General features: G+C 46.8%; 1 protein-coding gene across 1 annotated transcript in view; it reads left to right on the top strand.

The window, feature by feature from the left end:
- LOC119163826 (uncharacterized) overlaps positions 1-17,072 on the top strand; it is a 124,335-nt gene that overhangs the window by 86,775 nt on the left and 20,488 nt on the right. Inside the window, exon 2 of the mRNA XM_075873653.1 lies at positions 16,059-16,197. Within this exon, the coding sequence (XP_075729768.1) occupies positions 16,059-16,197 (139 nt within the window). The remainder of the gene's footprint in view (positions 1-16,058; positions 16,198-17,072) is intronic.

The following is a 17,072-nucleotide window of genomic DNA, read 5'->3' as shown; positions in this document are numbered from 1 at the left end:
CGCACAGTGTACGTCGTGGTGTGCACGTTTCGTTGTCATTGTATTTGATTTTTTTTTGAAAGCGACTCCGGCGAGTGGGCTCTCATCTGTGCGAGCAAAGGACTTATCGCCTGTCTTTCTGCCGCTAATCAACATTGCCGCTTTCTAGCTAATGTCTTCTAGGTGTGAACGTGGTCTGCAAATTTAGGTACGTTCAACTTGAAAGTTTGATTCATGAGTAGCTTACCCGTGTGTAAACCATAATAGTTCGTGTGACCCTGCATGCAGCCGCAGTTGACGTAATCACATCAGCACATTTTACAACTTCTCAGTCGCATGAACACTTCAGATCGTGAGCGATTCCGATCGCCACTGATCTCTTAAAAAAAAAGTGCCCGGTGTGACACAGGCGTGGAAATAAGCGTTTTATCCTGAGGTTGTATGCCTAGACGAAAGCACAAATATGTTCGGGGTTCAACAGGAAAAAGGTTTCCAGTTATAGTCGAAAAGCTGAATTGAACAACTTCACAATGAATTGAGTGACCCTTCTTCTGCATGTCGACGATGTGGGTGCGCTTTGAAGACGCGGACAGGGAAAAGACAGCTGTGCGCTGTCAATTCCCGGTCTGCGTCTTCAAAGCGCATCCACATTGTTGCCGTGCAGAACGAACTGGCCCAATTAAGTTCGCTGACAAACTTCTCCTGCAGTTTATGCATTTTCTGTTCGTATAGGCGCGACCACTATCAGATACAAAGCGGAGCAGGGCACCGCGGTCATGGGAACGCCACGACGGATGATTTTGCGCGGCGCCCATCGACCACGTGAGCAGTCAGCCTCTTCATGTAGCTGATAGACGTTGCTGCAAACCCATCCTAAGGAATGCTTTAGAAATAACAGATCCGCAAACTAAAACGCATCATGAAAACACCGCCGGAATCATTGAAAAAGCATTGCCAGAAGTGCTGCACCGGAAGTCTGCTGGGGTAGGCCGTTCGGCGCGAGCCAGTTTGTTTACAAACACCGAAACCGTCTATAAACAAAGCCACTAGTGCGTTCGAAACCTGTAAGTACGAAGAATAGGCAAATCCGTCTACTACGCATCATTTCCGTGGTCGCTGAATCATCGCAGCCATCTTGCAAGCTCTCTCGATCAGCTTGAGCTGTTCTTCAGGCTAAGAGCTGGACAGCGCAGCCTCTGACTGCTCCGGTGTTGGTGTACAGTTTCTTGGCACTACGTGTGTGTGTTGGCAGGCCCATGTCACGTGGTAAAGTGTGGGGTGTTCTGTGCATAGCGGGCATTTGTTGGCGTATATTTCCGGATAGATTTTACTCAGAAGACTGAGATTGGGGTACGTATTAGGCTGCAGCTGTCTCCAGACAACTGACTGCTCTCTGCTGTGGTCTTTGTGGGGAGAGGGTATATCCTCCTCAGGGCTCTCTGGTGTTCTAAAATTGCCCCGTAGCGTCTAGTAACTGTGTCTGGTTCCTCGTCGTTGTGCGCCCCCCGGTCGGCGTATTCTCGGGCAATGGCGTCGGCACGCTTGTTCCCTGTCACAGCTTCATGGCTTGGTGTCCACGTAATGGAGCAGCTCAAAAAGTTGATTTTTCTTCCCTTGAGTATCCGGATGACAGTACTGCAGATGCGTCCACTGCTGTACCATCGACACGCTTCTTGCGAGTCAGTATCTATTTCTGTGGTAGACTCTTCGCTCTGGTGTGTGATGGCGAGCGCGATCGCTACTTCCTCAACCTCGAGGATGTTGTTGCTTTTGACCGAAGCGCTATTGACTTACCTAAGTTGGTGATCAACAACGCTTACAACTGTCGCGGAGTGCTCTCTGTATGTGGTCGCGTCAACGTACAATACGTCGGTTCTCGCCTTGAAATTTTTTCTTGTGCTTCTTATCTGGCTTTTCTTCGAGCCTTATGGATTTTGGAATGCATGTTTCGAGGTATTGGGCTGACTTCAATGATCTGGCGAATGTCCTTTGGTATGCTCGCCATGTTATTGATTTCTCTGCAAGCATCCCTCATGCCCATTGTCTGCAGCGTGTACCTGCCCATAGCAGTCAGCGGTAGTCTCATTTTCTGCGCAAGAAAATGCGCCTCGATGTGTTCTTGTACTGCGTTGTTTATCCCGAGTTTAAAGAATTTTTCTGTCGAAGTGCTAACAGGTAGGCCAAGGGCATATTTGTAGGCTTTTCTAAGGATTGCATCTAATTGTTCTTTTTCCTGTGAGAGTGGTGTTTGGTAGGGGACACTGTATACAATCCTACTGACCACGAGGGCCTGTACAAGCCTACAAGTGTCCTCCCCCTTCATATTCCGGCTTCTGTTAGAGATTCTGGTGATCATCCTCATGACCTGCGCTGTAATGTTTGACAGCTGTCTGATGGTGTGGTCTATACGACAGTGGCTTTGTACCCACATGCCGAGAATCTTAATTTGGGACACTTCTGGAATCTTTTTCCCCCTATATAGACGTCTATGGACTTTTGCAGACCATATCCTCGTCTGTAGACTCTCAGGACTTCTGATTTCTGTGGAGAGCAGACGAGGCCGCATTGACGCACGTAGTCGTGAACTGTATCTGCTGCGCGTTTCAGAAGATCTTGTTTTTGTCCTAGAGATCCTCTTGTCACCCAGATTGTAACATCGTCTGCGTAGATGGCATGTCTGAGTCCTTCAATGTTTTAGAGGTTCCCAGCTAAGCCGATCATAACGATGTTGAACAGCATCGGCGATATCACGGAACCTTGGGGTGTTCCTTTTGTAGGCGTATTAAACGTATCAGTGCGGATGCCTCCTACACCAATTGTGGTAGTCCTGTTACTGAGAAAAGCTTTGATGTAGTTGTGTATTCTCTTTCCACAACCTAATTTGCTAAGCCCCTCTAGCACAGCCTTATGACTGACATTGTCGAAAGCAGCCTTAAGATCCAGTGCAAGTGACACATTTTTGCATATTTTGGGGCATCGATAAGCACCTCCTCCTTGATTTAAAGGAGGACGTCCTGTGTTGAGAGGCATTTCGGAAGCCAAAAATGGTGTGCGGCATGAGTTCGTTGTCTTCCAGGTAGGTTTCCAGCCTCTGAAGCACAATTCTCTCGTATACTTTTCCCAAACATGAGGTCAACAAAATGGGTCTCAAATTTTTTAAGCTTCGAGCCTTTCCAGACTTTGGAATCATGATTATTTCCACATGCTTCCAGTCGTTTGGGACGGTACCCTTGTCCAATGCTGGTTGATGAATTCTGTGAGCCTTGTAATAGATTTGTCATCGAGGTTCCGTATCATAGCGTTGCTGATGCCATCCTTTCCTGGCGTAGTGTTCTTTGTTGCTGCCAGCATAGCATGTCGAACTTCTGTGGTAATGGGTTCGTCTATAGCGGGATTAGCTTCACCAGTGTATGCCGGGCTGCAGCCAGTATTCATTGTATCGCCAATATAGCGCTGCTTGATGTGTTCTAGCAGTTCATGGTCTGTGCCTTCGAATCAGAGTGCAATCTTTTGGGTCGTCTTACAAGTTTCAGTCTTGGTCGTGGTTGGGTCTATAAGGGCCCTCAGCAAAAACCATGTGCTTTTCCAACCTATTGTACCTTGTAGCTCGCTGCATTTTTGGTCCCAGTTGCACCTTGACAGCTCCGTTGCATATTCTTCGGCTTTCCTGGTAACTGCGGCAATTCTAAGTCTCAGTTTGCGGTTGCGTTTCCGCCGCTTCCATCTTCTTAATAAGCCACGGTGGGCATCCCAGAGGTGTAGGAGATGCTTGTTCACCTCGGGCGTGTTTGTAGATAGGGCAACTTCTCGGGTTAATCGTTTCCAGTCTGCCTTGATTCCCGAGACCCAACTCTCAATCTCCGCAATTTCTTTGTCCTCAAATTCTGCCCTAGTTTTTTTCTAAAAGCTTCCCAGTCTCTACGTCGAGCCAGGCCATGTCGTTTCTTAATCGGGAGGGTTTCTATCTGGATACGCAAAATATAGTGGTCACTTCCAAGCGTTTCCCCGCCGTTTTCCCATCGAGCCTCCTAGATCCCTTTAACGAACGCCAAGTCCGGGCACGTATCTCGGTTGATACTATTCCCCACTCGGGTTGGTTGAGTGTGGTCTGTAATGAGGCTTAGCCTTCTGCGATCAGCTGCTATGGCCAAATCCCTGCCTTTGTGAGTTTCCTTGACATATCCCCAGCTCTTGTGCCACGCATTAAAGTCTCGAAGGATGACAAGACCCTTTTTGCCTGCTGCTTGTTCTGCCTTGCGCAGAAGGGAGCTGAAGTTGGTTTTCCGCTGGCTGGGTGGGCTGTAAATATTGAGGAGAAATATGCTTTCGTCGGTTTTTTTCGTCATGATTTCAATGAGAACGTGGTCAATGTCTGTTGCATCGATGCCATGTATAATTGCAGTGACCGCTTTGGCAACCAGAGTAGCGACCTTACTTTGGCCAAGACCCTCATAAACCGAAAAGCTATTGAGCTTTCGTGAGCATCCGGTTTCCTGGAGGGCGATGATGTCTGGTGGAGTTGTGCTGATTCAGAAGAACCTACTTTCGACGGATTCCACGACAGTTCCACTGCCATATTTCGAGGGTTTCTAACTTGACTGAGCATTTACGGCTGCTCGCCATACGCAGGTGATGGTAGAGCATAGAGTTTGCCTCTGGATTTCATGGCCGAGAGTTGCACCAGACGTTCTCTATCCTTGTGCGCCTCTTCTTGGATGTTAGAGATGATGTTGCTGAAATTTGCTAGAACATTTTTCATGGCAGCCATGGTAGTTGTGAATTCCGGGCGCCCTACGGTATCTGTCAGAGTTAAGTTTGTTTGTGGGTTAGCATTGGTCTGTCCTGTTCTCAGGGCCTTCAGTTCATCTATGAGATCGTTTAGTTTCTGCCGGTGTTCGGCGTTTTCTGCCCTGAGCGTCTGAATAGTCTGCCTTAATTCCTTTACTTCATCGTTAGGTGGCGCACTGTCATTCTCACCGACGAATGCTGTCTGTGTATTCGCGTTCTTTGGAGCAGCGGGAGAGGCAGAGAAAAAAGGCGCTTTCCTGCTCCCCGTACCGTCGTGTTCCTTCCTGGCGGTGGGTTTCTTCTGCTGCTTTTTCTTGGTTTCTGGAGTCTGGCGGGTCCTGGACGCCGATCTCGACCATGACCGCGGTTTCTATGCTGATCTGGACCTGGATAGTGAGCTGCCATCCCTTCTGAACCAGCGTTTCTGGGCCCGGCCGCGTCCATCGGCGTCTTGTGCTCCGGCGGCCATCTGCTCTTTTGTTCTTGGTCGTGGTCCTCTCGGTCTCCTGAGGCGTTTCCTGCACTCCTTTGCGCGCGTAGGGTGCGCTTCCTTGCATAGCGCACACCAGGGCTCACAGCTGTGGCCGTCCTCTATGACTGGATCGGTGCAATTTGAGCAGACAAGGGCGTCTGGTGTCGGGCATACGTCTGCCCTATGCCCAGGCTTGAAGCATATGTAGCAAACTTGCCGCAATGATCGATAGAGGTAGCAACGTGTCTCACCACCATAGTAGTAAACATAGCGCGGGACGATCTTGCCCTCGAAGGTAATGACGGCACTTTGGGATTTTCCAAGCACTCTCGCATAAAGTATTTTCATTCCTTGGGTACACACCCGAAGATGGGCTAGTAATTCGGTTGGCGTGGTCCCGGCGTTCAGTCCGTGAATCACACCCTTGCACAAGTTGTCCGGCGCAGCTACGTAAGCCACCACTGAGTAGTCTTTTGCATCAAAACGTAGACTTCGAAGGCTCTACACAATGTTGGTGGTCTCCATGCTTGGCGTGCTGATTATGGCGATATTAGATCCATTGCGCAGCCGTATAAGCAGGTTGCCTTCGTTGCAGATGTTTGGGTTACCACATGCCTTAGTTATAGCGCGTGCCATCTGATGCGTGCTTAGTTGACTGATGTTGAGCCCATCCCTCGGTCTAATGATGACCTTGAAATCGGTTTTCGGCAGTGGAGGCAGTTTCTCTTTCCGAAGAGAATTCCCTTTCTGCTTAGGTTGGCTCGACGCTGATTTGTCCACCGCTTCGGCCCCGGTCTCCGGAACGGCGATCACCCTTGAGTTGTAGTACGTTGCAGTGAACCCTCCCCCGTTGTCAGAAGGCTCCTTTTGCGAGACACTGGTAGCATTTTCTCCGCCTTGAGTTTTCTCTTCGATCGATGTCGTGGCTCCGGTTGACGCAGCCGCGTCGTCTTCAGCCATTCTCGCGCGTTGCGCGGGAACGTGAGTAGCGTTTCGTCGGGCCAACTGCCCGGTGCCACTTAGGCTTAGAGCAGCGTTCTTCGCCTTGGATCTTCAAGAAGCAGACTTTCAGGAAATATACACTTACGGCTAAAAACCAGTTATCCGCCGACTGCGCTGGATCAGTAGAAGACTGTCCAGTACTTCATAGGTTGCGGCGATGACGTTTTCCGGGTGAGATGAGGCGTCGAGGCCGGAGCTCATGCGAAGCATGTTTGCTTCGTCTGGCTCCCTAGCGTCGTCCCTGGCCGAATGGACTCGCCTTACGCCATCTCCTGACGCCGACAAGAGCTCTCGTTGAATGGTGCCCCGTCCTTGTACTCCTGCGACCGTTTCCATCTTTCCTACCTTCTCCTTACTTCCGCCGTGTGCTGTCCTTGCTCTTCGCTCTATCCTTCTTCTCTCTCTATCTCTTAAACCTTTTAGGGGCGAAACTTCTTATAGCGGCACCTATTCTTCTCTCGTAGCCATTGTAGTATGTAACAAGTATAATATTTTGACCTCCAAGGTGGTGCTGGTGAGAGTTTTCTTTTGTGCGTTGTTGAACAATAAAAATAGTGCTCAATGTACATGCTAATGGCTGCTTATGAGGAACGAGAGACAGGAGCATTTGGCTTTTAGTTAACGCGCACGCTACAATCCCCATTAGCAGCCATTGGCATGTACATTGAGCATTATCTGACAAGAAAGGGTTGCTACGGTATTCTTGCTGGATGTAACCTCCTTGGTTTAAGAAAAGTTTAGCGAGTGTTGAGCCGCAGTGCCATGAATACAATGAACTAGTATATACCATGAACTCGAGGTGGATAAAGGTGGGAAGTAGATACGAAGCGCAAGCCGTAAGAAAGTAAAAACCGGATTCTCCTGTCTCTCATTTCACATTAGCAGCCATTGACATGTACATTTAGCGCTGTCTGACAGGAAAAGGTTGCTACGTTATACTCGCTGGGCGTAACCTCCTTGGTTTTAGAAAGGTTTAGCGAGCGTTGGGCCGCAGTGCCATGAATACAGTGAACTAGTATATACCATGAACTCGAGGTGGTTAAAGGTGGGAACTAGATACGAAGCGCAAGCAGTAAGTAAGTAAAAACCGGATTCTTCTGTCTCTCATTTCACATTAGCAGCCATTGGCATGTACATTGAGCGCTATCTGACAGGAAAAGGTTGCTACGTTATATTTGCTGGGCGTAACCTCCTTGGTTTTAGAAAGGTTTAGCGAGTGTTGGGCCGCAGTGCCGTGAATACAGTGAACTAGTATATACCATGAACTCAAGGTGGTTAAAGGTGAGAAGTAGACCCGAAGCGCAAGTCGTAAGAAAGTGTACGTGTGCCACCTCTCGTTTAGTCCTTGGAATATCCGCTGGATGGCGGTGCTTCTATATGGGTATATATGATGAAAAGTTGCGAGATGGTAGATGGTGGTACTTGGAGTGTTGAATAGATGGACAAACTGGCGCACAGACAGATGCATGAATGGACGCATGAACGGACGCAGGGGTGGATGCATGAACGAACGCAGGGAGGGACGCACGAACAGACACACGCACGGACGGGCAGATGGACGCATGTACGGTCACACAGACGGACGCATGGACGGACGGAAGCAAGAACGAATGGACGGACGAATGCTTCGCCGCACTCTCCATCATTCACTCCGTGGATATGCTGACAATTTTTTAATCCCTCCTTTACCTCCCCCCCCCCCTCGTGAGCTACTGTTGAGGGGTCCTTCCCCTGAGAGACAGTTATGGGGCTCACTTTTCTCTCTTTTTCATTCAATATCACTCCCCCCCCCCCTTTTATTTTTTTTCGCCGGTACATTCATTCCCGGGCTCATTTGCCAAGCGCAATGCTTCAGTTTCTACGAGTAACAAGAATGGTATTCCGCTCATGCCCAGGCAACAGTGAAGTGTGGCGACGGAATTGAAAAAAAGATCGGACGACCGTGTCGTAAACAACTGATCGCCGACAAGCATACGATAGAGAAAGATCGATTATTGGAAAACGGCGCACACACTTACGCGAGGAACCAGCGCACCTTTGAGGGCCGCTTGTCGGTACCATCTGCGTTTACTGAACTGTACATCATGACTTCCATGTAAACGTGCTTGGTCGAGATCCTTGATTTCGCGATGTAACCGTCGAATTTATCTCGCATCCCGAGTCGGGACGGCTTTAAGCTCTCCCATAGTAGAGTACCGCGTGCTCTAAATCGTTACCCCCTTTTCCTACCCCCCCCCCCCATATGTTGCTTTGTGTCGGGACGGCTTTAAGCTCTCCCATAGTAGAGTACCAAGTGCTCTAAATCGCTAACCCATTTTTCTAAACATTTGTATTGAGCCAAAAGGGCCCACGGGACGGTTTTAAGCTCTCCCAAACTAGAGTACTCTGTACAATAAGTCGTTACCTAGTTTTTTCTATCCCCCCCATCCCCCTTGAGCACGAGATCAAATTGTCCTCAGAGTTGGACGCAAAAACATCACCTTACACTGCGAAAGACCCATTTGTTTGTACCATAGTCTTTACTGTTTATATCTTTAAGCACCTCGAAGCTTATGAATGTCCCATCCTTGTACAATTATTGCATTGTGCATCGCTGCACATAACATTTTCCACTGTACGTACGCATGATCATCATTTTCTACCTTTCTGTGTACGCATAAGTTATGTAAGATATATTTGGTAATCAAATTTTCCAAAAAAGGTGTTTAGCTTTCTAAATGCGAATTAGAGCGTATCTATCTATCTATCTATCTATCTATCTATCTATCTATCTATCTATCTATCTATCTATCTATCTATCTATCTATCTATCTATCTATCTATCTATCTATCTAACCGCGTACGAAATTTAGCTCTCCTGGCCGTTTTGATAAAAGTATCGATACCAAACTAGGTATGGCACAACGCGACGGTATGAAGAACATATTTGACTAGCCGCATAAGAAAACCATATGTATGTCATCAATGTCATGATTCACATCTCATGATCCTGCAGCTCTTGCGGTGGTTTCGTTCACATGGAATGTTACAAAACTGGTATGGTATGACATGATTGCATGGCAAACACAAGCGACAGACGCTAACATGAAAATCATGACATGCGTGCAATGTAACAACATGACCACATGCCACGCTCACGATGCACGGGCGGCCGTTTTGCCAACTTCACTTATACCAAATTTGGTGTCACGGTACGCGAATGGATGACGAAGGTATTATACTGGTGCAAACATGATAATCATGAGATGCGTGTCATGTGAAAACATGACTACATACCACAGTCAAGGCGCTAATATATTTCGATGTTACGCTGTGCGCTTGCTCGCCGGCGTTCCTTTCGTCGCGTCACGCCGGCGTTGCCAGGCGCCGACCTTGCCATATACTCGCAGGCGCGCGCCGCGCTGCGTTGCTTTGACCTAATGCGCGTTTCAGAGCGTCCGGCGTCCCTCCGTCACCAAAAGGTAGACGCAGTGTTGTCTGGGTAACGCATTGGTCGCGCCTTGCGTCAGACTAAAGTGTGTTCGCGTTCTGCTGACGTAGCGTCGCTTGCCCAGCGTGCGCGCGCGTCAATGCTATGTTGGAGTATAGTGAGCCATTCATGATGCGCTTGCGGCCGTTTTGCTAACTCCCCATATACCGAATTTGGTGTTACGTGACGTCAATGGATGACGAAAGTATAAGACTGGTGCAAATATGATAATGCTGAGAAGCGTGTCATTTAAGGAAATGACAACATACCAAGCTCATAGCGTGCTCGCGGCCGTTTCGCTAGCTCCACATATACTAAATTTGGTATCAAGTGACCTGAATAGATTGCGAATGTAAACGTCACATCCAAACATGGTAATCATGACACGTAAGTCATGCATGGCATCATTTACTCCCACCTCGTAATATTGAGCTGATTTTAAAGTGACATATCAACCTTCCTCATTCGTGCTTCGCATTTCATCGATTCTCACTGTACGTAGGATCTGCTTTTTTTTTTTTTTACAACGAAGTGGCTATAAACTGCTGCATTCACACACTATTTAATAGTACTCATGCTGTGGAGGATACCAAGAGCATTTGGCGATGTGCTTGAGAACGAAAGCGGCACCCACACTGAAGTTATTCCGGTGAATAGAGGGTACGACTACAATAAACAACTCTCTGAAAAGATGCACTCGTCAATCTTATTACAATTCAATAGCAGCCGAGCAAGACCAAATGTTTTTGTATATTGTTTCAGACATACGCAGAAACAGTTACACTCGCGCTGACATGATCGACAAACCACACTTTGAGAACGTGCATGACGTGCGCGCCCATATAATCATGACGGGGCTAGCAAACGACGCATGGAAAAATCCACGCTTCGCCACTTTGGCCAGTTGCCGCAGGCGGTGACTGGTGGCATATCATCGATTCCCACTGTACGTGGGATCTGCCAAGCATTTTTTTAACACGAGACAAATTGTTCTCGAAGGTGGATGCAAAACTTCCGCTTACATTGTGAAAGACTCCTTTGTGCACATATCCTTTAATCTTCATATAAGTTTCATCATCTCGAAGTTTATGAATATCCCGTCCTTGTACATTTTTGCATTGCACATATGAACATCACTGCATACGGAAATAAGTTACTTTCGCTGTACATAACAGCTTACACTGTATACATACGCATAATCATCATTGTATATCATCTGTGCACACATAAGTTATGTAAGATACATTGGAAATAAAATTCTCTCAAGGGAGGTGTTTAGCTTTTTGTGTACGTATAAGTTGTGTAAGATATATCTGGTAATAAAATTCTCTTACCCAGGCGTTTCGCCTCATCATCTCAAACTTTGTGAATTGCCCGTCCTTGTACAAGCTTTTTGCTTTGTATACGTATAAACATCACTGCATACACCATTGTTATTTTCGCTGTACGTAACAGCCTGCTTTCTACATACGCATTAACAACATTGTGTATCTTTTTGTGTACACAAGGTATGTAAGGTAGATCTGGAAATAAAATTATCTTAAACCATGTTGTTTCGTCGCGTCAAGACAGCCTCATCAGGTGTGAGACCTATGCACGGGACGGCTCAATGCTCTCCCATAGTAGAGCAACGAGTACTCTAAATCGTCAAACACGTATTCTAATACTAAGTCCGATTGCCGTGAGCAGACTTCTTCTCGGGACAGGCTTAAATTTCACCCATAGTTGAGTAACTCGTTGTCTGAATCGTCGAACATTTGTTCTACACCCACAGGCTTCACGTACAATCTGCGTTACAAGTGTTTCACGGCATGGCATTATGATCTCTCACAGTAGAACAGTAGAGTACCCAGTGCCCAAAATCGTTGAACGCTTCTTCTAAACACACACGAGATAATGAGTAAGCATTTTTAGCTTACTCATTGCCTTCTGAAACGTCTTACGTTTTCAGCCTTTCTGTGTGAGCTTTACAGGCTAAAATGATTTGTTGGGTGGAAAATACTGACACGAAATAAGGTATACGAGACGACATTCGAGTGCTATATGACACACGTATGCCGCCTGCTGTCGGTGTCTGCGCTCTTTCCGCAATAAATCACTTCAGGTGTATACCACCAGCAGACGAAGTTCTCTGCTACTCTTAACAGACTAGTTTTCAATGAGCTGCGAATAGTAACGTGCGCAACTTGCAGGGGTTCACTCGCCTGTACGTATGCGTATTACCTTTTTACGCATGATAAAAACAATGGATTAGATGCCGGCAACGAGGCTGACATCTTGCCGGATGTGGCGTGGCAACAATATCTTCTTTTTAAAAAAAACACCATATGCGTGGATGAATACACTTCGGCCAACATCTGTTTACGAACAGCCAATGAGGTTTCTTTCCTACTACAAAGCCTGTCCCTGCGTCACAATAACCACGATTGTGACAAATAACAACACAGAACACTCTCTGTTATTGTCCAATTACCCAAGCAACATTCCTATTTGGTCCAGGCTATCATAGAAAGTTTTCTTACTTCATCAAACCAACCTAATTAGCCACATTTGATTCCTTCAAGGCTCCTGTCCCTTTACTATGGTTTACAATAAGCGCCTGTGTGACGCCATAAAATGGCGTTCCTATAGTGGAGGGCTCAGGAAATTCAAATCACCTGGGATTATCTAACGTGCACCTAAATACAAGCACATGGCGCTCCATTTCACCCCCCCCCCCCCCCGTTCAAATACGACCGCCCGTGAACCTGTCGAGCCCCAGACCTTAGGTATATCAGTCGAGCTTCGTAATCATTGAACCACTACTTCGGTCTACAAAAACGTACGTCGTTTATGATAATATAAACATTCAAAAGTATTGCGGCTTGTGCCTGTGTATACGTATGCATATTTGCAGAATAAAAGTGAGGTATGTCCTGATGACGCAAACGTGTGTAGCCACACCACGGCGAGCCTCAAGATCACATTCTGCTTTCCGCCCCTGAAATTCGACAAGTTATCATTATAAGTACCAAGTATGTAAACTTGTAGTTCAGTGCTCTGCGCCTTTTGTACTGCACCAGGTCGTCAATGTGCGAGTGCCTGTTTAACGCACCAGGTGGCAAACCTATCCGAGCGGAGTGTCGCACCCACCGACCAGGCACGTTTCGTCTACCGGGATTTGGCTATGACCGTGAAAGCTGGGTGTGTCGCCGCATCATTTGAGTAATGCGCGCGGCCCCACGTAGCCTATAGAGGGCGCAATCTTCACGCGGTGCACGTTTCGAGCCCCACCTCTTCGCTCATGGCGCGACATTGATTCGCGGTTCGTTCTCGGAACAGCGCTCCCCTGTGACAGGTTAAATACTCGTGTCGTGACCTTCAGAGGCACGTCGATGACGCCTATCGTGAATTCGCTTTACGTTATTTAGTGGAAAAAGGATTCATTACTGACTGATGGAGCCAGTGACTATAGGGCAGTCTGAAAAGGCTGGACATAGCAGGAGGGTGGCACAGCTTGTATGCCACAGCAATTCTTGTCTCCGCTTCAGATGTGGTAGCTTCATTATCGTAATTGCAGAGGAATGTTCACGCCAAGTGGCTGCATTACGGTAATAAATGTCCACGAATTCGAGGAATAGGTATGAGTTATGTAGATTGAACTTCCCCTGTCCAATTGGTGGTAATCACTTTGACCTGGGGCCACGTCGTGGATAGTCATATTCGAATTATTTAAAAAAAAAACACTTAAAAAGTAATTAAAGAGCCAGTCGTTGTGGAAGCAGTTTTACGCGTCATTTTATTAGTACGGCCACTTTAGTAGCTCCTTCAGTAGACAATGCACGTGGAAGAGTGCTGAAATGGATAACTCAGAGTGCTAATTTTGCGTTAGTGGATACAGTGAAAACGTCCATCATTATTCGCTCGACCTGGAAATAGCAGCCATGTGTCTGGGAGCTCCGAAGCAAAGGGTGACGTAGTCATTACTAAACTACATCGCCGCCTTGCTTGTTGAAGAGAAACAGAACTGAGTTTGTTAGGGCATAACTGAGTGAATAACTGTTGATGGGTTACTCATTATTACCTATTAATATCTCGTCGCAAAATATCTCACGACCCGCCCTAAGTGAGATAGTTATACGAGTGCTGTTCAAGGTATCTGTTCGGTAGGCATAAGATAGGGCTATGTTCTGTTTCCCTTTGTACAGTGCAACATAACCGGGTAGTTTTGATGTGTTCCTCCAGATAAGTGGACCTTTTTTTTTAAATGCTATCTATGTTGATCTTCTTATTGTAAGGTTTTCTTGGTTTCTTTTCCTGAAATGCACAGGAGTCATCATTTCTTTAATGCGTTCGTTATAAGCTGAGCAGCTGAGCTTGCAGAAGCCGCAGACATACTGCGGATGACGTTCTGTAGGTTCATACTTTCGCAAGCCTACTGTGTCGTAGCTGTTGCCCGATATTTTGTCGATTTATTTAAGTGATTATCTTTATGCAGATGAGAGCGAGACAGAAAGGTAAACAAAAGACCACGAGCTTAACCATACAAGGCATCTAGTCTGCCGCACTGTACTTCTCTACTTTGAGAAAGCCGAGGGGGTGTGAAAGAAAGAGCTTATAAGAAAGACATTACGAAGTCATAATCACTATGACAACGCCCACTGCAAAACAACATTATCATTCAATGATTAGTCGCAATTTTTGGTGCAGCTGAGTTTCTTTTAGAAATCGCTGTGACACCCCAGGAACTTTTTTTTTTCTGTGACAGGGTGGTTTGCCAGCTGTCCTGTGGTGGCTTTTTATTTGATAGAGTACTCAAGTAATTCAACAGAACGCGACAGTCTCGTCAGGTGTGTATAAAAGATGACACCAACATCACACCGAGTACATTTGCAAAGAAATGAATGACTCGAGCTGGAAAAGGTCTGGGAATTCGGCGAAAGCTCAGCCCAAGCAATAGCGCACTTACAAGAGGTATACACCGTTGGGGGTACATGTATATACGTGACAGCAACGCTCGAATCACGCGGACATTCGATGCGCGCAAAAAGCAACGGCACGTGAATCCAAGCTTTCTGCCGATTCGGCTGAAAACTCGATCGCGTGCGGCGGTGTCCTGACAAGCGCGGAAGCGAAAACATGGCTCGGAAGGAGATAAACGTACGAAAGTTGTAAGGCCGCATGCACCCTTGGCATGTGACCTCTGTTGCGAAAATGCGTGACGTATCTTTTTCGTTGATCAGCCGGCCGCGACCATTCGTACGCCGTGCATCAGGGGTACTCGCTCGTTTCACAGGACAAGACTGTGACATGAAACTCGTGATGCAATCTCGGGTGAGCCTTGAGAACTCGCCAGAGCAAACGATTTTCCAGTGTCGTGCTCGGGCTACGTGCATATGTGCCGCGCAAGTTGCGGGTCCAAAGATTTCCATGACAATGTTCCGGGGACGAAGGCCAAACGTTCGTACTACTTCGCCACACCGACGGATCCTCAGCAGATTTGCCTTTCGTGTGAGGGTTTGAATCTGAGAGTTCTGCGGCACCCAATGTAGTCGTAAACTGTTGCGAATGACTGTGTTATTGCCGGAGCGGTGCTTGCTGCCCGTGAGAAAGGGAAGTAGTTGTACGCACGGGAGCCACTGTACGAAGGAGGTTTGCGACACAACGATCTTTACTGAACTGTGCTTGTTTTGCTTATCTTCATTAAGTTCGGACTATTGAGTCTTTTTTTTTCTCATTTCGATAGCAGTTCAACAGGTTCTGGAGGTGCCACTGCCTAAATACAATTAGTGTACTAGTTAACCACTTTACTGCACAGACTGTAGCTCGGTAAAAATTTATAGCTGCGCGGTATGCGCACAATGACATTGTGGAAGAGATGAGAGAAAGAGAAGTTGAGAATAAGCGTTTCGTAATATGAGCTTGTGAAAACGACCAGGTAGCGAGCCATTCACTTTTAGCTGTTTCATACCTGGATTGGCTCGCCTGCAGGGGCTACATTGTCGAAACATAAAAGCAGCGAGAAATATTGAGTAACACGCTATACCGGCAACGATTATATCACGAGCAAACAGCAGATATTTCGATGACACGCGAATAACATCCCTAGGCCGCATAGAAATTGTCTCGTTAGGCAACCTATTTGGGTTAGGAAATTATTTTGGTTGCCGTTGGGTGTTTAAGGGGAGCCACAACTTAAACTAAAACGAGCCGAAGTATCCAGGCCATTGAACTTGGGCGCCACAATTAGCAGCCATATATAGTACAGAAGAGTTTTTATACGAGGAATTGTCATTATATTCAAGAACAATTAACAAGAGTTCGAATAAGTATACAAAACAGAATTTTTTTTCGGTTTCGAATTCGCAGCGGTTGCCCTAACCAATGGCCGCGGCCCATCGAACTGCGAGTCCAAGCTGCACAACTGCACCGACTTGGTGAAGCCCTTCTTGAACGACCTGCGGTACATGTTCCCCACCACCATCGAGGACGTCGACGACATGTGCAAGTGAGTATACTCGCTGCACGCGGGATTCGCCACTTGGGCACCGATGTATTACACGTGCACACAAACGCGTGAACATTGCCCGAGCATTCTACAACTGATGCAGTTATACGTTCAGCGGCTTCTTAGCGGCGTTATACTGGCAAATAACGGCTAAACTCTATTGGAAAGTACGATCAAATGCACCGATAAGTGTTTTATACTAGCGTACACTTCGTTCTCCTTTACGTACAAGCTGCAGATATAGCACACTTGGAATAGTTCGTAGGACTTGCAGTACTAATGAGCCTACGTATGACAACAGTTTACTGGTAAGCACACTCGACTGACCGGTTAAAACAGCACAATAAGATGACTCTCCAGCGAAGTAAGATATCAATAAAAAGTGGTACCACGTTTTTCATTGTATAAGCAAACTTCGTGGGAGAGTCATCTTGTATTGAAAAAAGAGACTCGCGAATCAGGCTTTCCAGAGCCCTGAAGTCTGTTCTGTCCTGTTTAAGTACATTGCTTGTTGTGAAGAGACTGAAGTGCGTAGAACCTCGATTACTAAATTTCGCTACGTTCTGTGTCAAAAAAAAAAGAAAGGTTACTGGCAACAAAATTTAGCATCCATTCATCCACCGATGTTTGCCGCCACACAAATAAACGATTAGGAGAATAAACTATAGCAAACTGAAACACACAGATAAAATAACTATAAGATCACGATGGGCAAAATGACCCTGGCAAGAGTTCACTTTACATGGCTATAAACCACCATAAGCTCGCATTTCTGTGCAAGTCGCACCTACTCTACTAAGGATGACACGCCACTTCATAGTTAGCTGTGCATTATACTGCTCCCCACAGAGGCTTCTCTGTATCAGTGTCCACCA

Source organism: Rhipicephalus microplus, chromosome 9 (genome assembly GCF_043290135.1).
Source record: "Rhipicephalus microplus isolate Deutch F79 chromosome 9, USDA_Rmic, whole genome shotgun sequence".
NCBI classification, from domain to species: domain Eukaryota; kingdom Metazoa; phylum Arthropoda; class Arachnida; order Ixodida; family Ixodidae; genus Rhipicephalus; species Rhipicephalus microplus.
The sequence above is the reverse complement of the archived record's forward strand: the minus strand, read 5'-3'. Positions and strand labels throughout refer to the sequence as shown.